This window comes from Ipomoea nil, unplaced genomic scaffold, assembly GCF_001879475.1.
Source record: "Ipomoea nil cultivar Tokyo-kokei standard unplaced genomic scaffold, Asagao_1.1 scaffold0980, whole genome shotgun sequence".
Taxonomy (NCBI): Eukaryota; Viridiplantae; Streptophyta; class Magnoliopsida; order Solanales; family Convolvulaceae; genus Ipomoea; species Ipomoea nil.
In genome coordinates, this window is record NW_017617408.1 from 1,451,869 (window position 1) to 1,476,042 (window position 24,174).

General features: G+C 37.0%; 1 protein-coding gene and 1 long non-coding RNA gene across 2 annotated transcripts in view; one reads left to right on the forward strand and one right to left on the reverse strand.

The window, feature by feature from the left end:
* The window catches only part of LOC109179867, a 24,322-nt gene extending 22,361 nt beyond the window's left edge, over nt 1-1,961 (forward strand). Inside the window, exon 3 of the long non-coding RNA XR_002053998.1 lies at nt 1,856-1,961. This is a non-coding gene — a long non-coding RNA (uncharacterized LOC109179867). The remainder of the gene's footprint in view (nt 1-1,855) is intronic.
* Nucleotides 1,943-23,162, reverse strand: LOC109179864. The gene is made up of 19 exons (XM_019329336.1): nt 23,004-23,162; nt 22,817-22,891; nt 20,363-20,482; nt 20,222-20,262; nt 19,542-19,753; nt 17,525-19,353; nt 16,919-17,131; nt 16,062-16,751; nt 15,637-15,872; nt 15,293-15,503; nt 15,014-15,169; nt 8,615-8,772; nt 8,345-8,537; nt 7,719-8,113; nt 6,187-6,367; nt 4,580-4,809; nt 3,765-4,428; nt 2,573-2,642; nt 1,943-2,490 (listed from the first exon to the last, which is right to left on the reverse strand). The coding sequence occupies exons 1-19, from the start codon at nt 23,004-23,006 to the stop codon at nt 2,243-2,245; spliced, it is 5,925 nt and encodes a 1,974-aa protein (XP_019184881.1). The 5' UTR covers nt 23,007-23,162; the 3' UTR covers nt 1,943-2,242.
* Nucleotides 23,163-24,174: the final 1,012 nt, after the last annotated feature.

The following is a 24,174-nucleotide window of genomic DNA, read 5'->3' on the forward strand; positions in this document are numbered from 1 at the left end:
TATTTATTTCACATGTAGGCTCGTTTATAGACAAGAGTATTGAGGACGAGAATTTTGTTACTATCCAAAGTCATTTTAAACTCAATTATTAACCATCCAAATTTATCCTACTAAGGTTCAAGAGGTCAAGTAAGCAATACTCCGTATTATTTATTCATTATCATCCATGGATATTAATCTCATCATTCAATTTAAAAAAAAAAAATTATCATTCAAATTAAATCTCAAATAGTAACAATTAAAATTTTGAATATTTAAACCGATCTAGTCCAATGCGCATACATAATTGTACTACTCAATGTTATGAAAATAGATGTTGATAAATTCTAAACAGTTAGTTTCACCAATTGGATTGTTTTGTTTTGTTTTTTTTAGTTGAAATAGCAATCGTTATCATTCAAACGACTTCGTTTCATTTATAAAAAAAAAAAAAAAAAAAAAACAAAAAAACAAAATCCCTCGGATCGTCGTTAACGGCGTTAGGCGGTTTCCTTTCGTATTCAAACAATAGGATATATTCACAATTTCATAATTATATATCCACAATTTCATAACTATATATCCAGAATTACATAACTATATATTCATAATTTGACAACAGTACATTCAGAAATAATAACTACACATTCATAATTTCATATCCATATATTCATAATTTCACAACTAGACATTCATAATTACATAACTCCATATTCAGAATTATTAAAGTGCTTGTTCACGAGAACCATATCCATAATTGCATAACTACACATCCATAATTTCAAAACTATATATCCATAACTTCATAACTATATATCTATAACTTCATAACTACATATCCATTAAGAGTTAATTCCAGCAATGGTCCTCCGACTATAGTGATTTTCCAAAATTAGTCCCCAACTTTTAATTTGGACACTTTAGGTCCCTTGACTTTCAATTTCTTTCCAATTGAGGTCCTTTCGTTAGAATACGGTTCATTAGACTTTAAATGAAGGGGTAAACTCGTCCTTTCACCTGCCTATGTATTATTCTTCGTATTTCTCCCTTCGTATTTCACTGTTATACCTTGTAAACATCTCAATAATAGAGGAACGCACACACGAGTAGTCAACAAATGGGGAACGACGAGGAACATTTTAGGGTTTCGACTAAGATTATCTTCATATATATCGCGTATACAATGGAGAAATACTAAGAATAATATATAGGCATGTGAAATGATGAGTTTACCCCTTTATTTAAAATTCAATTAACCGTATTCTGACGAAAGGACCTCAATTGGAAAGAAATTGAAAGTCAAGGGACATAAAGTGTCCAAATTAAAAGTCAAGGACTAATTTTGAAAAATCAATATAGTCGGAGGACCATTGCTGGAATTAACTCTATCCATTAACTTCATAACTATATATTCAGACTTGCATAACTATATATTCATAATTATAAGGTCGACTGGAGTTTTTGTAAAAAAAAAAAAAAAAAAAAAAATTGATTGGTGGAATTAAACGGTAGCACTAATAGCACCGTTACTCCATCATAGTAAACAGTGTCGTTTAGCAACCGTGTGCACCATGCACAACATAATTTGCGTTGAAATAGAGCTCTCCTAAAATTAGGGTTATCCGTCTTAATAATAATGAAGAACTCAAGGCTAGAATGGAGTGACTGTTTTGACAAGAATGCTCCCAAATTAATCAAGTCTTTAACTTGTAGTTAGTAAAAAGACACAAAACGCAACACTAATTACAATTTAAGAAGAAGAAATGAACACAAATAATAAATGAAGAAAAAGTTAACAATTACTTTATAATTTAAAGACGAAAATTACAGTTTTCCTAAATCCCTAAATCTTTTTATACTATCAGGTACTGTCTAGATTGCTTCAAAACACAAGTAAATGTGGAAATACATGTATAACTAACTTCTACTCTAAGCTGATGGATATCATGAGGAGAGTGATAGATTCCAAGTCAAATCAACTACTTAAAAAGAATTCAAAACCCATATTTTGATTGTTTGATACTACTATGCTACAATATTCTTTTTCCCCATCCCATCCGTTACAAGCCCTATACACAACACAATTTTGGTATGAAGGCAAGAAAAAGACTTTTTTTTTTTTCCCCTAACAGAAGACTATAAGTACAACCAGGCTGAGAAGTGGGGAGAGGGTGCTCCTTAACTAGGCTGAGATGAGGCATAATATGCCAAATAGCCGCCCCACTGCTGCCTTTTGCATGAATGTAAGGATGTCTAACAGGATCTATGGGTTCTTATGAGTTGATGTTATATTTGGGTCTTTAGCACCTGCAGCTTCAGGCAAACATGAAGTCGACACATTGCGAGAACATGCAACATTAGATGTTGTCCCAGCTGGTTCAGGCTCCTCCCTGTTCTCGACCTCGGGTGAAGTCATGGATATTTTATGTGCAGAGTCGGGTTCAGTTGATGAAGCAGACACTATAGTAGATAGCGGAGAAGCCTCCCGCTCACCACAATCTTTTCCACCACCTACAATTCAATCTTGGCAATTAATAGACAGTAAAAGCTGGCAGTGTGTATTCCAAACAAATATCGGAAGTATGCAAATGACCTGAGTGAGAAGCAGGGGTCGGTGGTGTAGTTGAAGCCAAAGGACTTCCCGTTCCCTTTCTCATCCTCGACTGCAACGAGAACACCATCAATATTAGTATGTTCTCAAACTGTAGTTATGTAACTCTGTGTTTTGTGCTGCTTATCCCCTTATCTACTTACTCCAAAAGACTAAGCACTATGCCGAACATCAATTCTTGGGCCAATTATAGTGTGAACCATGGTTCACATTGTAGACATTATAGTCACTGATAAATGTTCATTTTTAATATACTAAAAGTTTGTCTTTTAATACATTGAATGTTCATTCCTCATAACCCCAACTAAACTTGCAACGTAGTCTTACATTTCCATAATCTCACATTACCTCTTGAGAAGTTCCATGAACTACATGCACCTAATGAGGCTTTTGGTTTAAGTACCTAAAAATGAGCATTCAATATACTAAAAATGAACATTCAAAAAATGAGCCTTCAATGTACTAAAAATGTACCTTATGTCAGGGGCCCAACCTGTACGGTGGACCATGGTCCATAGTATAATGATTGCAATTCTTGAGAGTTTTTAAGAAGATAAGAGAAAAACTGTCTTGTAACCCAAACTTAAATTTAGGCTTTTCAAATAAACTCTTTTAGTGTTTTATAAATTATAATACACTTTATAGGCATATTAATAACCCTTCCAAAATTTCAAATACCTCCCTCCATTTAAACAATTTTAAATTCTAACCTAATAAATGCATGTGCTTTATTATCATTTTGAAAGGTACATGTGTAAACATCTATATTCTAAAAAGGACTTTTAGTAAACATATTGAGAACTTTTTCGATAATTTTTTTTAAGTATCTCAAATCAGAATATATATTTTTGAAAATTTTTTAATTCGGCCATAGCACATACTTTAACTTCCTATCTTTATAAAATAACACACTTAAGCTTTTAACATCCCTTGATAAATCCATTCACAACACAATATATACAACCAGAAAGGTCAGGATACTTTGCCAACCAAAGGGGCCAAAAGAACAAAACTAAGCAAAAGAAAGGTGGATTTCAGCAAGATGGTACGTAAACAAGATATGGCATAAGAAAAAATGGGAAACATATTGATGAAATTTGCACCTCCTTTTTCTGCATGAATCAGTCACTCGAGCACAATACGAAAGCAGTTCAGTTGGCATAGGATTACATACCTTTGAAATTTCTTCACAGTACTTAATCACAGCGGAGATACTTGTGCAATGACCATGGAGAAGTGTGTAGGCCCACAAAAGAAGTTTCCGTGAAGTATTCATATCAAGTATATCAACCACATCTATGCCAGGTTGAATATATGTTTCTGCTGCCAACTGAAGTGGCACTGCATAAAGGGTTATACCAGATGGCAAAAATGCACATGAGGTGTCCTTGTAGAAATTGTAAGAAGACTTAAGTAACAAAGAAGCAGTCTCCAAATCTTCGTCTGCTGCTCTCTTGATTATTACATTCTTGATCTTAGACAATGAAGCATTCCATTTGTTTTCAAGATTCTTCATATGATCTGGGTTCTCAGAAGATGAACTCCATAGCTCATCTGATTGCAGATCAACACACACCATGTGCGAGATTTCCAATCCATTACCTGATTGATTGGCAGCTTGAATTTCACTTGGAAGTCTTGAATGTAGTGGTGTTATCAATGCCATGCTAATTACAAGAGATTGACACCAAGCAATAGAAATATACTTATAAACTTTTGCAAAGTTACTGTTGGACAACTTTGGATTCTTTAAACGCTTCCGTATCTTTTCATGCATTGCTTCAAGTGTCTCAACCTTGAGATTTTGCTCCAATAATTGGATATACTGATAAAGATATCTGCACCAAACAATTTAGATGCTATTATACATAAGAGAAACTTCTTTCACATGGCTTAAAAGTGAAAATTAGAAACAAAAAAGATGGATAGTAAAATGTTATAACCCGCATATAGCTAGTTATTATGAAGAAGAATTCACTAATGACTTGCCCGAATAAGTTGCTTTCTGACAATTCTGGGCTCTTAATTTCTGACAAGCTAGAAATATCTGACCATAAGCCAGTCTGTTCCAAGAACAGAGAGAACATTTTCTCCAGAAGATGTTCTACAAAATTGCCAGTAGTATCAGAGCCAGCAATAGTTTGGTGTAGAGATGAAATTATCGCCATTACATATCGCCCAAGAGCAACTGGGATGAGATCTTCAAGGCATAGAGAGAACTGAAAAACACAACACATCAGAATGTCAGATAAACCTCCTCTCAAGTGGAGAATGAAACATAGTGTTGGAAAACAACATGTCTCTTCTATAAAGAGTCCTGTCTTCTCAAATAGGTTCCTTAGATTGTGTGTGTGTGTATATATATATATATATATATATATATATATATATATATTCTTCTGTACAGTATTGATAATCAATCAAAAAATACAGTTCTCAAGTATATTTATTCACATAAAAAGCAAGTACAACTAAGTCATTTGAACTTTGAAGCATGTTTATAGTGTTGGGACAAGGAATTAGTGTTGCAGCATAAATTCCATTTTTGGATTATCCCATATCATCTAGAAAGTAACATTAAACCTAAGGATTTCCAAGGATCAATTTCCAGGCTCTGCACTGATCATCTACAGGAAAAAAGATATTAGACATATACAATAGAAGTACATTTTTCTCCTACTTTCCATGGGTTTGAAAGCTTCTTTTGGAAGCACTAGACATGGAATTCAAAAACAGATGCCCATGAATCACTAAGCTATTATCTCAGAAAAAAACTAGCAATGCCAGTGCCAGTAACAAATATGCAGTAAATTAACTTTAGATCTGACAAATGTATGAAGTAAGAACAACTATTTTCATTCTCTCCCTTTTAATTAGCAAGACAGTTATAACAAACATCAATGTTTTGAAAACCGATATGTGCAAAAGGGCTGATATTTAAGAGTCCTATTAAAAATCCATTATCTTTAAAGTTTTATCAGCAGGTTTGCTTTCTTCAAGAGCAGAAGCCACGTACTGCTAGAGAGAGATGGTATAAGTGATGAATTAAGTACATAGAGGTGCAGATTCACTAATCTGCTATTGTACATCTAAGATGACACTGCTTATTTCTGGATAAATGTTCTCTTTATTGAGGGCAAGCATAAACTTGCAGTGTTGGAAGGATGGGAAAAAGAACGTCAGAGTTTGAAATATCCTAAGAAATGGAAGAAAAAGGAAAAAAGTGACTGCAATAAATTAATTGAAGCAATAGTGTGGCTATTGAATGTCTAGAAAGTGCATTATGATTAAATCTCATAACTTGCTAAAAATCCTGTAATACTCTGTATGCGGTTTGCAGTAATATTAGTGTGCCTCTGTCTACTTCAATATGTGTTCATTATGACTTCCAATATTCTCTTCGCTCTGTTTAGATATGTTCCAGGGGGTATGGTTGTTGTATGTGTATACCTTGTGCATAGCTAAGGGGACAAGTATGTAATTTTTATTTAAAATTCATCTACCCCCAAAAGAAGAAGAGAAGATCACTGCTGGATGCCAATATTATGAATTTAGAAGCTAAATAATGAAAATTCAAGCATTCAGAAGTTTAGTACCCTTTTATCTGTCCGAATAGAAATATAAGCCCGATCAAAAGTGGAGACATCTCTTGTCTCCTCCAGCAACCTCAAATAGAACAAGATGTACTTCCGAATGCAAGTAATAAACTTCCTTGAACTTTCAGCAAGGTTAACTTCCAGGGCTCTCCTGTTCCCTGAAACACCTGAAGTTTTGCGCCTGGCATAAAATTTTAAGATAATGAGTGTCTTGGTAATTGGTATAGAGGAAGATATGTCATCAATATTTGAACTACATAGAAAATTAATACCTAGTGGAGACAAAGCCCTGACCTAATTATATCTCTCTACATGACTTCAAATCACATTAATTTGCAAAGAAAGTTAAAATTGTTATCTTTAGGAATGGTACATTTAAGGACAGCCCTTTCCTGTTACAGTAATTTCAGACTACTCTCCACATTAACTCTACTAAACACTTTTTTGCTTCAGTCTTGAAACACACTTGTAAGCCAATTAGTAATTCAGTAAACTATGGATCCTTGCTCACATAGCTATGCAAGCTTCAATGAACATTACTCAAATTCTGATGAACATTTACTTTGAAAGCAACAAGCATAATAATGATAAAAATTTAGATTAAAGGCAATGAACATTCAGCATGAAGCCCACCAGGACTCCTATAATTTGCCCTACTTGACCTTTGAGTTCTATAGTTTGAAAAGCTCATAAACATTGCAAAACCAAGTGTTGTGCAGATTTCCATATTCAACTCATGTTGAAAACTACTCCCTCTGTCTGTTAAATTGTCCTCCTAACGGCCAACTATATTGGAATGCCTCCATTTAATAAATTCATAACTTCATTTGTCCTTACCCAAAATACCCTTTAAATAAAAGTTTAAAATAATAGAGGACTTATTGCTTATTGTTAAACAATAAACTCAACTGTATATTTCTATATGTTCTGTGTTTCAATGTACAAGGAAGTATAGAACTATTTATATTAGACAAGAACTAATCCTAGCCATAAATTTCAAATACCTAAAACTAAGGCTAAGACAGATCCTCTCAACTAACACCATATTTCTCTAACACTTATACATTTAATATGGGCAAAATTGGAAATATATTACTTAATCAGTAAATTAAATATATTCTCCTAAGCCTGTGTATGCAGTTAAAGAGGACAAATTTTCCTAGACGGGGGAGTAAAAAGTTACTAGGTAACTTGAAGGGTCATATCCTTACAATTATCAAATGTTGCAGAAAAGAAGTGCCATAAATCTAGACTGAAATATGCATATCACATTGCCTATACAGATTCTTGTAATCTACCCAATCAAGTTAATGAAGTTATCATCAATCCATCTTATCTCTTTCTACACTTAGTCTCTTGTTTGGCACATATAGCTTCCACCTTACCCACTGGTGGCTCTATGCCACCCACCAGACCACCAACTCATTATTTTCTCAACAATACAGAATGAATGAAAGAGAAAATTTCTGATCTTTAAGCTGTTAAAGAAGATGCTGAACAAGAGAGCATGCAAAAAAAGTGTTAATACATGCCTTCCTTTTTTGACCATACTGTCGATCTCCCACATGTTTATTGTAAAGGATGAACGGTGTGATTTAAAGCAGAAGGAAAGCTCCTCCTTTGCCCTCTCCAGATCACCATCCCCATTTCTTCGGTACAGTCCTTTAGCAAGCATATATCTAGCCTTATGAAAATGTTTAAGGTCCCCTTCAACACAAACTTCCAGAGCTGAAAGGCAATCATTGTAAAGCATATGCCAAACCTCTTCAAGTTTTTGTAAATCCACTTGTCTGTTATTCTCAAAGCAAGCATTTGAGCTGCTATCCTCTGTAGACAAAGATGGCTCGGGTATTTTAGGGCTTACTTTATGAAGGATATCCATTACAGCTTCCCTTGTTGATTGATTGTAAGAATATGTTGCAACAACCTGAAATACAACCAGGCATTAATTATATCAACAAAAATATATGGGCATCCAGTAGAGAGAAAAACAACCCCTAATCAGAACGGTAAAAGCAAATTCACTAAACCTCATCTGAACACTATAATTATTGGCATGTCATATTCATTGTGTAGAAACATGTCTATTTGATATTAAGAATTAAAGATGATAAGAATGACCATGTGAGGAAATAGGAATAGGTTGTAGAAAAAGAACCTTTAAAGCCTCTTCATTTTGTTTCTCACATGTGCAAAGTAACTTCAACCGTGAAGCATGCATCCTGTAGAATGGATCTACAGCTGATGGGTTCAAAGCCATGGCCTTAGCATAGTATGAGAATGATGTGTTATGTGAGTACCCAAGCTTCTCAGAAAGTTTTCCCAGGTAAAATGCATGAGACCAATCTTCCCTGAAGTTCACAGGCAAGGTTACCACTTTGATCAAGAAATAATTGAAAGAACTTGCAATGAAAGTTAAAGAACATACTTGTGTGCAAAGGCCTTCTGGAAATGCCTCATTGAGTTTTGACAGAATATCATCCAAGCTGCATCTTTGGATGGTACAACAGATCTCTGATCATAAAAGGGTACAACATTCTGAAGACCATCGTAGTACACTAATGCTAATAATTCATGTATCTCAGCCTGAAATCAGACAAAGAGTCATTTTAATAGATGTGTGTATGCAAGATAAGCCAACCCAGAGATGATATGACAGAAGAAACATGTAATTTTCTGCGCTTGTAATACATCCTGTTGAAACACAAAAGTTGTGTCTGTAGAAATATAGTTGTTGAAGTTGTGTAGGGTTGTGTCTATTAGGATTGTGTCTCTTAGTCTGTATATATTTATCTGTTGTCTCCTCATTGAGACAAGCAAGGAATAAAACAACTCTTCTACATCTTTCTCAACATGGTATCAAGAGCCAAAATCAAAATTTGATTTTTTTTTCCGGTGAACAGTAAAAGTTACTGTTCATCCGAAACTAGTTTTTCAGATTACTTGCTATTGGTGAGTTTTTTTGTCAAATTAGTACTACAAATCTCTTACCCATCCTCCGGCGACCCTTGCCCATCCATTCCGGTCGCGGGAATCTACTCCACGCGCCCCCACGCGCCACCACGTCGCCGGCGCTCCGACGCCACGCGCCGGCGCGTGAGGCCGTCTCCGGCGACTTTTTCCGGCGATAATTCCCAGTTCATCTCGTCGGCTCTCCTCCATTCCTTCCGTGCAATCAGATTTATTTTTGGTCGCAATGTCTTCCGGTGAAAATTCTGATAATTCGGGTACTGTTTTTCCTGCCATTCCTGCTAGTAATCTGCCTACTCTTTCGAGCTCTATTTATGTGCCTAATTTGTCTGGAAGCCCGGTGATCACTTCTGAAAAATTATGTGGTTCTCAAAATTACCACTCTTGGTCGGATGCCGTAGAGTTATGGTTTATGGGCCAAGGTGTTGTTGACCACTTACAAAAGGGAGTGTATAAGATACCGGAAAAAGATAAGACAGTTTGGCAAAGGTTAGATGCTCAACTTTGTAGTCTCCTTTGGCAGTCTCTTTCTCCACATTTGTTGCCTCTATTCCGACCCTTTAAGACATGTGTCGAGGTATGGAATCAAGCTCAATCTCTATACACTAATGATGTCTCTTAGTTTTACAATGTTGTTGACAATTTAGTTAACCTGAAGAAAGATGGTATTGATATGGAAACTTTTCTTGGCAAAACCCAAAGTTTGATCACTGAGTTTGGTACACTCATGCCTATTGGTGGTACACCCGCAGAGCAACTTACCCAACGAGACAAATTCTTTGTAATACTTCTCTTAACAAAATTAGGTCCTGAATTTGAAGGCATCCGGAATCAAGTTCTTGGAAGCAACACTGACCCAGGGACCACCAAGTTGTTCAAACGTCTCTTGCAAGTAACCTCCATTCCAGTTCCTCACACATCCACTACCGAACAGTCTGCTCTAGTCACACAAGGAGGTCGTGGACGAACTAACGATCGTGGTGGACAGAAAAGCACTAGAGTTTGTACTTATTGTAACAGAACTGGACACACACGGGATCAGTGTTGGAAACTTCATGGGAGACCGGTACGTACCCAAGCAAGTGTTGCTCAATCTCAATCCGGAGAATTACATTCTCGAACCATTTCCGCTGCTGAGTATGAGGAGTTTGCTCGATTTAAAGCCAATTCCAAAGCTTCTGGTGTCATTCCTACCACCTACACTGAAGGAACTCATACTGCCCTTGTATCACAACCTAGCCTGAGCGGACCATGGGTTATCGATTCAGGTGCCTCTGAGCATATCTCTGGTAACTCATCCTTATTTTCTCATTTCACCAAGTCTAAGTCCCTTCCATCTATTGTTTTCGGTAATGGGTCCAAGAGTACGGCTACTGCAATTGGAAAGGCTTCCCCCCTTCCTACTTTGCCTCTTTCTTCAATTCTTTATATACCTAACTGTCCTTTCAATTTAATTTCTGTTCATCAACTTACCAAATCTTTGGACTGTACGGTCACTTTTTCTTCTGATTCTGTCATTATGCAGGACCGTCGTTCGGGGAAGATGATTGGCTCGGGGTATGAATCAGAAGGACTTTATCGATTATCTACCCCAAAACCTTCTACAGTTTGCACTGCTACCATTCCTCCTTCCCTTGCCCATGACCGACTAGGACATCCTAGCCTTAATAAATTAAGGCGACTTGTCCCTAGTTTGTCTCACTTATCAACCCTAGAGTGTGAAGCCTGTCAGCTTGGCAAACATTCTAGAACATCATTTCCTAATCGTGTTAATAAGAGAGCTGCTTTCCCTTTTTCTTTAGTTCATACTGATGTTTGGGGACCTTTTCGTTATAATTCAATTCTTGGTTTTAGATATTTTGTTACCTTCACTGATGATTTTTCTCGTTGTACATGGGTCTTTTTAATGCAAAACCGTTCTGAAGTACTTATGGACCGTTTGGTTCACGGAATAGGCCGGGAATGGCATAGCATTCCCAGTAATAGGCCTATTCCTTTGTTTGGTAACCATTTCTATTACCAGGAATAATATTCCTGGTAATAGCCTATTACCTCAAATAAGGTAATAGCTATTACTAGGGCCCCCCCTGGTATTAGCCTATTACTGAACGCTCAGGAATAAATTTTAGAATCTATTTCCTTTTTTACCCCTTTCTTTAACCTAATTTTTTATCCTATATATAAATTTATCCTATTTCACCACCGTCGTCGCCACCACCACCATCGCCGCCGCCGCCGCCGCCACCACCACCATCGCTACAACCGTCGCCGCCCCCACCACCACCGTCGCCCCCACCACTGCCACCGCTACCACCACCACTACCACCCCAGCACCACCACCGCCACCACCACCATCGTCACCGCCGCCGCCACCACCGCCACCACCATTGCCGCCGCCGCTACCACCACCGCCACCAGAACCACCACCCAAGAGCACCACCGCTACCACCACCACCACTGCCGCCACAACCGTCGCCGCCCCCCCCCCCCCACCACTGCCACCACAGCACCATCACCGCCTCCACCACCACCACAACCGTCGTCACCCTTACCACCATCACTGCCACCACCACTGCCACCGCCATCGCCACCACCACCACCACCGCCACCACCATCGCCACCACTACCACCATCGCCACCACCACCACCACAACCGTCGTCACCCTTACCACCACCACTGCCCCCACCACTACCACCGCCACCACCACCATCGCCACCACCACCATCACCGCCTCCACCATCACCACCACTGCCACTGCCACCACCATCGCCACTACCACCACAACACCACTGCCACCATCGCCACCACCACCACCACCACCACCCCAGCACCACCACAACCGTCGCCGCCCCTACCACCACCACTGCCCCCACCACTGCCACCACCACCACTACCACCACCACTACCACCGCCACCACCATCGCCACCATCGCCACCATCACATATTTTTATAAGGGTATTTATGTCTTTTAAAACATATTTCATTTCTATTCCTTAAATCAACCAAACACTGTAATATAATTCCTAAAGTCTATTCCTTATGCGAACAAAACAATAGAATACAATTCTTATTATATTCCTTCCCTATTCCATTCCTTATGGAATAGCATTCCTATTACCTCAAAATTCATTCCGTGAACCAAACATGCTGTTAATGTTCTTCAAAAATTTGTTAATGAGATAAAAAATCAGTTTGGGGTGTCTATTAAAACTTTACGAAGTGATAATGCTGGAGAATACTTTACAACTCCTTTATCTAACTTTCTTGATTCAGCGGGCATCCTCCATGAGTCATCTTGTCCTGATACTCCACAACAAAATGGGGTATCTGAACGTAAAAACCGGCATCTCGTTGAAACAGCCCGCACCATGATTCTCCACTATAAAGTCCCTCCAGAATTCTGGGCAGATGCTATCCTTCATTCCTGTTATTTAATAAATCGTATGCCTTCATCTGTTTTACATGGTAAGATACCTTATAATATTTTATTTCCCGATAAGTCCCTTCATACTCTTCCTTTAAAAATTTTGGGGTGCACCTGTTTTGTCCGGGACACTACCCCAGGGCGTGATAAATTTTCCCCAAAATCCTTAAAATGCATGTTTGTTGGGTACTCTAGGTTGCAAAAGGGTTTCAGATGTTATTCCCCTGATAAGCATCGATTTTATGTATCTTCTGATGTTACTTTCTTTGAATCAACACCTTTCTTTTCGTCTAGTTTACCGACCTCCATCTCTCATTTTCCTGATGTTCTTCCTGTTCCTACTTTTCAAGGAGGGACCGAGGTGCATTTACCTCTAGATCCGTCATCACCTACAAATCCTAATCCCTCACCTACTGAACCTCCTTTACAAAACAACAGTGTTACCCCATTTCCTTACACTTATCATCGCCGCTCTCGACCACCCGCGACAGTTCAAATCGATGAAATCCCAACTGATTCATCTCTCGAGCTATGCCCTCGAACCCGGTTCCAGCAACAAGCTCTCCTATCGCAAGTCGTGTAGGTAACAGGTCATCACGAAATCCCTTTCCCATATACAACTTTATTTCATATGATCGTCTCTCACCTTCATATCATGCTTTTATCACATGTTTATCTTCTGTTTCTGCCCCTAAATCTGTTAAAGAAGCCCTTTCCCACCCTGGTTGGCGTCAGGCTATGGTTGATGAAATGGCTGCTCTTCATTCATCGGGAACTTGGGAGTTAGTTCCATTACCCGAAGGTAAAACAACTGTTGGTTGCCGATGGATCTATACTGTGAAAGTTGGACCCAATGGACAGGTTGATAGACTTAAAGCTCGACTGGTAGCCAAAGGATATACACAGGTTTTTGGGATTGATTATACTGACACCTTTTCACCAGTAGCTAAAATTGCTTCGGTCAGAATCTTTCTTTCTATGGCTGCCGTTCATCATTGGCCCTTGCATCAGTTAGATATTAAAAATGCCTTTCTGCATGGAGATTTAGAGGAAGAAGTCTACATGGAGCAACCTCCTGGGTTTGTTGCTCAGGGGGAGAGTAACTTGGTTTGTAAGCTCAAACGTTCTCTCTATGGTCTAAAACAATCTCCCCGTGCCTGGTTTGGACGGTTCAGCATAGTAGTGCAAAATTTTGGTTTAAATCGAAGCAAAGTTGACTATTCCGTCTTTTATAGACATCAACATGGTAAGAGCATTTTGTTGTATATGTTGATGATATTGTCATTACAGGAGATGATGTTGAAGGAATACAATTGTTGAAACAACATCTATTCCAACATTTTGAAACAAAAGATCTGGGGAAGTTAAAATACTTTTTGGGAATTGAAGTAGCACAATCCAAGCAAGGAATTTGCATATCACAAAGAAAGTATGCATTGGATATACTAGAAGACACAGGTATGATGAATTGCAAACCTCTTGACACTCCTATGGATCCAAATATCAAACTCCTACCAGATCAGGGGGAGCTTATCCAAGATCCGGGAAAATATAGACGATTGGTTGGAAGATTACTTTATTTAACTGTAACTCGACCTGATATCTCTTTTGCGGTAAGTGTTGTTAGTCAGTTCTTGGCATCTCCACGTGAAAGTCATTGGGAAGCTGCCATTCGGATTTTACGATATATTAAAAAATCTCCAGGCACTGGTTTGTTATACAAAGACCATGGAAACCTTGAAATTATTGGGTACACAGATGCAGATTGGGCAGGTGCATGGGATAGAAAATCAACATCTGGATATTGTATCTTTCTTGGTGGCAACTTAATCTCTTGGAAAAGTAAAAAGCAAAATGTTGTTGTTCGATCAAGTGCAGAAGCCGAATATCGATCTATGGCCGTTGGAACATGTGAACTTGTGTGGTTGAAAAACCTCCTTACCGAACTGCAGATTTGTACAAAGGAGTCCATGAAGCTCATTTGTGATAACCAAGCAGCTTTGCATATTGCATCAAATCCAGTTTTTCATGAAAGGACGAAACACATTGAAATTGATTGCCATTTTGTTCGAGACAAAGTTACTTCTGGAGATATTACTACATCTTTTATAGGCTCAAATAATCAATTAGCTGATATATTTACTAAAGCTTTAAGAAGTCATAGGATTGAATACATTTGTAACAAGCTTGGTGCATATGATATACATGCTCCAGCTTGAGGGGGAGTGTTGAAACACAAAAGTTGTGTCTGTAGAAATATAGCTGTTGAAGTTGTGTAGGGTTGTGTCTATTAGGATTGTGTCTCTTAGTCTGTATATATTTATCTGTTGTCTCCTCATTGAGACAAGCAAGGAATAAAACAACTCTTCTACATCTTTCTCAACACATCCAACTATCCAAGACATTTGTAAAATTAAACAGAGAACTATACCTGTTGAACTGCTGTCTTTGCTAGAGCTAAAGTCATCAATAAGCACCGCCTGCTCCTCCTTCGGCTTGCCTCAACTCTCTCAGGAAGTGTAGCAGTCTTCCTCCATCCTAAAACATTTATCTGCTTACTACCATCATTAAGCAGCAAGTCCACCTCCTGCATGGCCAAATAAGTCTTTGATCAATCAAGACATCAAGGGTCAATTCCCAATCCTTTCCCTCTCAATAAAGAGTGCCTTCAACTTTGCAGCATCTCCATTGATGGAGAGAAAATATTTACCTCATCATAAATGTTTCCAAGCCGCTGCCAGCTCTCCAAGCGGAATGGATTGTATAGTAAATCATATTTGAAAAGATTTGCACTTTGCTGAACAAAGTCCTCCCCGTCTTTAGTAAGAACAAAGCCAGCCCATTTATCAGTTGCACTCAGTTCCTCAGATAGAGCAAGGAGATAATACAAATTGCTATAAACTTCAAGGTATGGCTCAGAGCTGCAAACAAAATTTAGCTTATTGTACAGTGACTACAGTCCATTCCTGATTTAGCAATTTGTACAGTACATTCCTGACTCATAATGAATATTACATACATAATTTCAAACTCAATCTACTTAAGTATATTTACCTCTGTATTGATGACGCTTTCTGTTGTTTGAGGCCTCCGGGGTCTGAAAATATTATGCCTGTCATGGTATCAAGAAAATCACCAGATCCTGCTTCCTCTGATAGTTTGTCTTCACACAAATCAGGATTGTCTAAGAATCTATCAATTGCATTTCCAGCTAAAATATCATCAGGTGGTTTTGTGAAGTGTTTGCGAATAGCTCTTAGTACTCTCCGAAGTTTAGCCAGTCCAGTTTTCTGATTGACACCCAAATTTAAAGTGACTAAGAATTACAATTTTCATGCAGAAGACCTGGAAAAATTACTACATAACATAATTCATGATTTGAATACTAGAGTACTAATTAGTTTGTTTGTTGTCATTCCCATAGATGGAGAGGTTTAAAGGGGACAGTCTAGAAGATGGAGAAGAGAAGAGATACTCACAGAACAAGCTTTAGCATAGGGAAGTAGGTATTGGAAAACATCAGCACACTGTTCCTTTGTCTGATAATCACATCGACTTCTGTTCTTGTGGATGGCTAAATCATCTTCATAAGATGAATCAGACCTCAGATTCAGACCATACAAACAGTAAAAACACTGGTCCAATGCATTGTCAATCCCAATTTCAAGATCCTCCCTTTCATCCTCAGTTAGTTCATTTTCACATTCAACAGCAGGATTTTCTTTCTTTAATCTAGGATCATCACCAACATTTTTGTCAGTAGCAACTTCTATTTTCTCATTTTCAGAACCTTTATCAGGGGAAGTGTTCTCTGGGTGCATACTTTGAACAATATTTTCATCTGAAGCTTTGGCTTCATCTATTTCTGCCTGAGGTACTTCCACATTCAGCACATCCGATTTCGATTCATTCACTGAGCTGTCAGCATGGTTATCCTGAGAGAGCTGGTCAGACCTCTTAACATGATTATCATGGGAAGACTGTTGATTAAGCTGATGCATTTCAGGTTCCTTGCAGGGAGAGAGAGTAGACTTAAGCTTCATATCCAAGGCCAACAGGTGCTTTATTGCAAACTTTAAAAATGTTCCTTCTTCCTCTTCCCCATCCCCACGTGCGCAGCAGAGACCAAACTCAGCAAGCATGTCATGGACTGCCACAATCAACTCTGTCTGGTATAAGCAGTTTAAAGAAGTTACTTATGAATGGGAACTTTAAGATAAGAACTGAACTAGAAATTTAGGAGACAAATATTGACAGAAAAGTAAACTTGAGCACTACTACCAAAAATACTGAAATATAAAGATCCATATCATCCATAGTAAGAGACATGTCCTACCTGAGATTTAATAGGCACATTGGCAATTAAGTGTTGAAGTTTACAGAAAGCAATGGCCGCATCAATAAAGTAGCATCTATCTCTTGGTTCACTTTGATCTGAGTTTTCCATTACAGAGGATCTTTGACATAAATATGAATTCGCAATTTTGCACATAAGTTTTAGCAGCAAGGACTGAATATCGCCAAGAATAGTTGTCTGAACAGGAACATTCTGCAAGGAAAAATGTGTCATGATCCAGAATGCAGTGCAGCTCAACTAGTTATCTCAAAAGAGACAAGAAAATACTAATCTGCAGGCAATATAATATGCTCAATTCTCTAGCTTTCTAGAAGGATTTTCCAGTAACAATGACTGGGGCAGGTACTAAACTATTGACATTAAAAATCCAATGAAAACCAGGTCACAGTCACTGCAGTTATAAAAGCTTATAGGTCAAGCTGAGAATGACTGTGAAATTGAATCCATGACTGCACTGCTTCCAATCAGTCTTAAACCACATTACCAATCTAAATATTTTTCAAAGTATTATCATTGGAACAAGCAAAAAAGCCTATCCATCTACTAAAACAAAAATGAGCCAAATTATAAGAATGAAAAACATACAGAATTTCCAGACATGATGCTCTTTATCCTTGAGATACATTCGGAAATTGCCTTCACTTCTTCAGCAAACAAATGGCACTGTAGCTTGTTTGGACTTTCTTTTGATTCTGTTTCACTAACAGAGAGATTCATCTTATGGGAATCAAGAGTGTCTTCCACACCAGCTGAAGCAACAAGTATCTGTAGTTTCCTTCGATGACAACTCAAGTAGACCTCAATATCCATAGGTTCTGCCTGTTGGCATGCCTTGAGTAGAACATCTAATGCAGATACTTCAACTGAAGTACACTCTCCACCTCCTTGATTGGCAGTGTATAATGCACCAAGATGAGCGTCTTTCGAGGAAAATAAAAGAGGAGCAAGTATTTCGACACATTCAGAGTACATGTTTTCATCGATCGTCTTATTAATAGTATCCTTCAAAAGAAATTCAACCTCCAATAAGTGAATTTCATGGAGAACTCCATCTACAGTCAGCTTTCTAATGCTTTTGCAGTGGGGCAAGCAAACTGGCTGAGAGCCATTCTTATTTACCTCATTTGTCAACAATGCAAATGAAATGGAGAATTCTTTTCGAGCTTTTTCTTTGTCACCATCCAATTTCGATAACTGTCCACTTAACCAAAAATAACGCACCCAAAAGGGATAATTGTCCTTCAAAAGAGTACTGCTAGAACAGTTGCTCGGAAAACCATCTGCAGCAGAAAAGTTTTCATTTCCATCCAAACTATTAAGGTGGAATGGGTAATCCAATGCAACAGATTCAATTATTTTACATAGGTTATATGTTGCCTCTGATATAAAGCCTGCCGTTGTTGATGTGTCATGAGAGCACAACACAACATCATAATATAGCTCAGCAAGAAAAAGACAACATTCAGGAGTTCTTTCCTGACCCCAATGCCTTGTCAACTTCTCTAAGTCCAAAAATCTAGAAATGCCATCCTGATGCAAAATGCCTCTGGCAGCAACCTCTTCTAAAAGCAAGTGCCCTAAATGATAAGCACCACAATTTCTACCAGTTTTCTGGATGAATTTCATAACATCATTATACTCAAAATAAAGTGATTCATCTACAGTCTTACTTTGGTAGGAACAACTATTTTCACCCTTATAATCTCTAATTCCAGTTTCATTAACAACAAAAGGTTGTAGGAACTTTGTTACAACTTTAGCCAGATCCTTATTGGCCACAAAATCTAATTCTTCTTTACCTGGCTTTCGACTCCTGAGCCGTTCAAGGCGGCTACTTCGCCTCTCTTGAGGTTGTTCCCCACAACTGACTGTTTCCTTTTCTCTTGAAACAATACCTTTATCAGAGCTGCAATCACCACTGAAATTGCTTTCACTGGATTGAGAGAAAATAGGTTCTTTACTTTCTGCTGAATCTACACTCTTTTGTGACATTTGAGGTAGCTGTATACTAATCCTAGTGTCACCTGGCCTATGATTTCCTGTTCCAAGTTCAGAAGAGCATTCAGCCAATGGACGTAATATTTTGAGGAGTTCATCAGCAAGGGCTGTGAAGGTAACTTCTGGAAGGTGAAACTCCATACATTGCTTCAACTTTTTATATGTAACATTATCATCTGGGTCAGTTTCTGTTGTTTTTCTCTTCTCTGGAAATTTCAGTCGGATATGTTTTGGTTCCAGCTTATCTATGCCTCTTGGAGAGAATGGAATTGGTTCAGACTCTTGAATAGTATTTTTAACATGCAAAGCACGAGAATGAGATGGCCAATGCCTTAAAATTAGTTCTGCGACAGAAAGGCAGGCAACCTCATCACCAATAGCAACAAGAACTTCCATGAGCTTTTCCATACAATTCCCTGCAAATTGTTCCAGAAAGAGTTCAGTAAAAAATAATATTCTTTTTAACATCCAAGGAGTATCATTACATGGTTAGAAAATAAATCAACTAATCAACTAGAATGGTGTTCTTAATAGAATAGAATAATAATTAGTGGTACAGCACAGTAAACTCAAGAGATTCCAAGAAATGAATAAATGTGCATACAATTATTGGGGCTGCAATATAATCCTTGTTCAAATGCCCAACGTGAAATGCTCAATAACCCCATTGAGCATGACAGAGTTCCCAGCTGGTTCCAGAGTACAGAATCTTTTGTATCAATCTCAACAGCTTGAAGATAGCATTGTAAAGCATTTTCATAATAGGCAGAACCTTGTTGAAGAAAAACAGCAGCAAGATTCTTCAGTGCCAAAAATCTGCAGAAAAGCTAAATAAGTGCTGGGTAATAATACCCAAGAACTTTTATCTTAGAATACCCACCCCACTGCCTTCCACTTCTCCCCACCCAAAAAAAAAAAAATTAAAACAGACATTATTGTATACCGTACATGCATAATGCATTGATACCTCTTGCATACAACATTAGAACCAGCTTTACATATCAAGAAACAATAAAGAACAAATTTTGAGTATTTCAGCATTACAATGTGTTTATCACAATGTGCGTAAGAGCAATTTTTGAGTACATTCTAAAATGCTCAAATTCAGAAAAATCCTTTTCTTAATTGATGCTGCCAGACAAAATCTACTTCGTAACTGAACTAGTGATGCCACCAAACAAAATTTATTTTGTAATTGAACTAGATAAACATTAAATTAAATAACATGGATAAGTCAATAACACAACAGGAGCCTATTTTGAGAAGGAGATGCCAGTTCCATACCTAAGCTGTAAAAGATGGCCATCAGTAGAACTGCTATCCACCTAGAAAAGAGGGGGGGAGAGAGAGGGTAATCAAAATATCATAAGTACTGGAAAATATAGAAATTCATAGGCATGAAAGAAAACAAATCATGTACAATACCTTGGCATTTCCAATCAAGGGATCTTTCAAGACAGCCTCTAGAAGTTCACGGGCCTTTTCATATTCTTTAGCTTGTAATTTCAGAAGTCCTTCATGATAAGTTTGTGAAAGATGAAATTCCTGAGACAACCAATGAATGAATCAAATAAGTTGTCTTTATTCAAAAACCACATGCAAAACAGAGAACTAATATAGCTCTATACTGTCTGAATAAAAGAATAGATCAGTTTTAAAGACTGACCTCCAAATAACAGTAACATGGAAATAATCAACAGTTATGTTTTTTTTTTTTTTTTCATTCTGATACTCTTAGCAGTTAGCACCTAATTGAAATATTCCATAATTTTTGGCACAATAACTCCCAAAAACAGTAGCATTTAAAAATTTTCACTCACTAAATATGAAAACTCTTTTACTTTTTTACTTGTTCCCAAAATGTTCCACCAGATCCAAGTATAATTTTCATCATAATCTTTCTGATCTTGCCTACTTTGCCCTCGGAATCATTTATTTCTTTATTATTCCAGAAAATTAATCTCCCCTTTTCGATAAAGGTATCATCATATATTATTTGGTAATTAAAAGACTAAACACTAAGCAGTAAGTCACTCATTCACATGTGGGTATTGTTGTCTGAACCATAGTGAGACTCGTGACAAGCTGGTGTTGCTTTGCATGATTAAGATAGTTGTGGAAGTAAAGGTTTGTGAGTGGAGAAAACTATAGAACTCTTTTATATGACATCCTATGGACCTGCCTTATGCTCACTAAAGGGAGAAAATCTGGAGCAAACAATTTGGTAGAAATGTGCAATTTTACAAGTATTTAGTCTATCAGGTCACAGAATAACATAAGCATTTTCCAAATCCAGGCATTTCTGTTGCGTCTTCTATTGGATAGAATGGCTTGGTGTCTAGTTATAAATCACCTTCCTTTCATTCTTTCATTTCTATTGCTTGGATTATAAAAACAAAAATAGAATAACTTTATCATAAGCTTTCTCATAATGCAAAGCTATGATAAAAGGACAGCCAACCCTAGTACACAAGAGTCGGTGTCAATCACTATACTAAACATAACCTTCATACATATGCATAAAATATATTTTATGTTCTAAAACTAATTGATTGTCTTCTCAATGTCTTCAGCGTTGCCAGTTTTCCACAGGTTGCCTACTTAGTAACTGGAGAGTTCTCCTAGCTCTTTGCAAAACTAGAAAATAGAGTTTTTTTTTTTTTTTTTTTTTTAATTCAAATTGAACCTTTTTCTGAATTAGAAAATAGAAAATGTTCAGAAACTCCATTTTCACCTTAACAAAGGAATTTAAATAACACTAATATGTTTTCCCAATTTTTCCAAATACAAAAACATACATGAGCCTTCTCTCATGATTACCAACCCCACCGAACTTACCTACTCCACCCCAGCTACCTATTCCGCCACTGCCACCTGCCTTACTGCCTACGACCACCAACACTACCATTATTATCCTCTACCACTCATATTGGTACATTTATATGAATAAAACAATTAGATTTTGAATAACTTCATCATATTTTATAAAGTGGGAAAAAATTGAATTTGAACATGTTTTCTAGTTTTCCAATGGAAAATAGAACTAGGAAATTTTTAGAAAAGGGGAGATGGGTAATGGAAAACATTTTTTGTAACTAAACATATAGTGGTTTCCAAATTCCATTGTTAAGGTGGAAAATAGTGTTTTCCATTTTATATTTTCCAATTCAGAAAACAAATTATTTTGGACATGAAACTTTGTTATTTGGGCACATCCAGAAATCAAGAGAGGCAGATTAAGAGGGGTAAAAATTGATCTTTTGACAATCATCAAAATGGACTTTGCCCATCTAAATTCACTTTTTTGGCACCTTACCACCTTAATCTTCTTTTTAGTCACTTAAACCCCCACCCTTTAAACAATCTCATCTATTTTTTGGCAATGGAGAAGGAGCAACTCTAAGAAAGTACTCCATTGCTTTTCTTAGCATAATTCAACAAAAAATACAAATTTAGAAACTCCAAATAGATTTAAGGATGAGATCACAAAACGACTTGAATGGACCCAAGTCAGCTCTCCCTGTGATGATCAATCTTTTGGAATATGATTCCAAGGAGCTGCTTTCATCATTGCATTTTTTTTAATTTAATATATGATGCATTCAAAATTAGTAAAGCTCGGGAAGAGATTTTGCATATGATTCAATCATTGAAAAAAAAATAAAAAAAATACAATCTAGGTATGTTAACAGACAGTTTTAGCATAAACTACAAACACTTCTAAAGAGAGATATTACAATTCACATTGAGGTTAGAAAAGAAAAAAAAAAAAAAAAAAAAAACTTTAATCTCAACAATTCAAAGCACTTCGCCATTCATATATATTCACATAATAAAAATATATGAAGCAATTATGTAGAAAAGAGTAACATAATTTACCTGGGCTTCTTTTGTTGGAGCTAGGGGTTCCCATTTGGTTCGAGAATCTGTATCATTTATCGCTGAGATGGAGAACTGAAAAACCCAAACAAAGAAGGGGAAAAAAAACACAGATAAAAGACCACATTATACTGAAGATAAATTCACTGAAATAGAATCACAGGCTCAACTACTCGCCGCAACTCACCATCCTTCCAGAATTCTTACGACTAACGTTGAGTTGAACCGTTCGAGCTAGCGGTTTCGCTATGATTTCTTCTCCATTCTGAATATTTTTAGCGGGGTTTAGAAGCCTGAGACAGTGAGACGTAATTCTCGATTCTGAAGATTTTTTTTTTTTTTTTTTTTTTTTTTTTTGTATTTTAGCCTTTTCGTTTTTAAATGGTATTGCCAAAAAAATTTTAGTATAAAATTATATGACCATCAAGGCGTATCAAACCTAGTATTTGGAATGTAGGATGTCAAATTTAAAGGTGTATTCAATTCACAATACTTATGCTATGGAACTGTGTTCACCATGTGTATGGTAAACACGGAATAGATCCATAATTTCTAAGTTGTAAATTTATAATTTCTATATTGTAGATTTATAACATTTATATTATAGATTTATAATTTTTATATCGTACTATAGATTCATAATTTTTATACTGTAGATTCATAATTTCTGTATTGTAGATTTATAATATCTGTATTGCGAAGACGAAATAATGCGATTGCGAAGAGAGAAACGTCGTTAACAACAAATGAAAAACAAAATTATGAATCTACAGCATAGAAATTATGGATCTACCCCTGTGTTCACCATGCACATGGTGAACACGTTTCCACATCATAATTTGAGTTCAATTCATACTTCTGTAAATTTTAAAAGACTTTTTTTTTTTTTAAAATCAAACATGGTAAATTTTTATATGGGGCAAAAATTTGTGTGAGACTGTCTCACAGTCTTTGTCCGTGAGACGAATCGAACTAAGATGAAAATGTAATAGAGTAAATACCAGTCATGGTCCCTCGAGTTTGGTGGTTTAGCCACATATAGTCCTAAACTTTCATAATGTCATCCGTGGTCCTCCGAATTTCGAAATTTGACCAGCTTTTGTCCTCCTGTTACTTTGTTCCGTCTGCGCCGTCTAAAGCAGGGATAGAATAGTAATTGTATACATCCACAACTGACAACACGACAAAGCAAACAAAAACATATATGTTTATGGATATGTTCACACGCAAAGCAAACATGTTGAAAGCGACAACACATGACTCTAATTGTGGACTCGGCATAAATAAAGCAAAAAAAAAAAAAAAAAAAAAAAATCTTTCGCTATTTTGGAGCGGTCTCCTCTATCGACGAACGCTGT

Bases quoted from the DNA above. Each gene is read 5' to 3' on its own strand.
- LOC109179864 (XM_019329336.1), bottom strand. The intron at 20,263-20,362 runs GTATTGTACATG...CCTCTTTTCTAG, and splicing joins CCTTGATTGGAAATGCCAAG to GTGGATAGCAGTTCTACTGA. The intron at 2,491-2,572 runs GTCATTTGCATA...ATTGAATTGTAG, and splicing joins GACCCCTGCTTCTCACTCAG to GTGGTGGAAAAGATTGTGGT.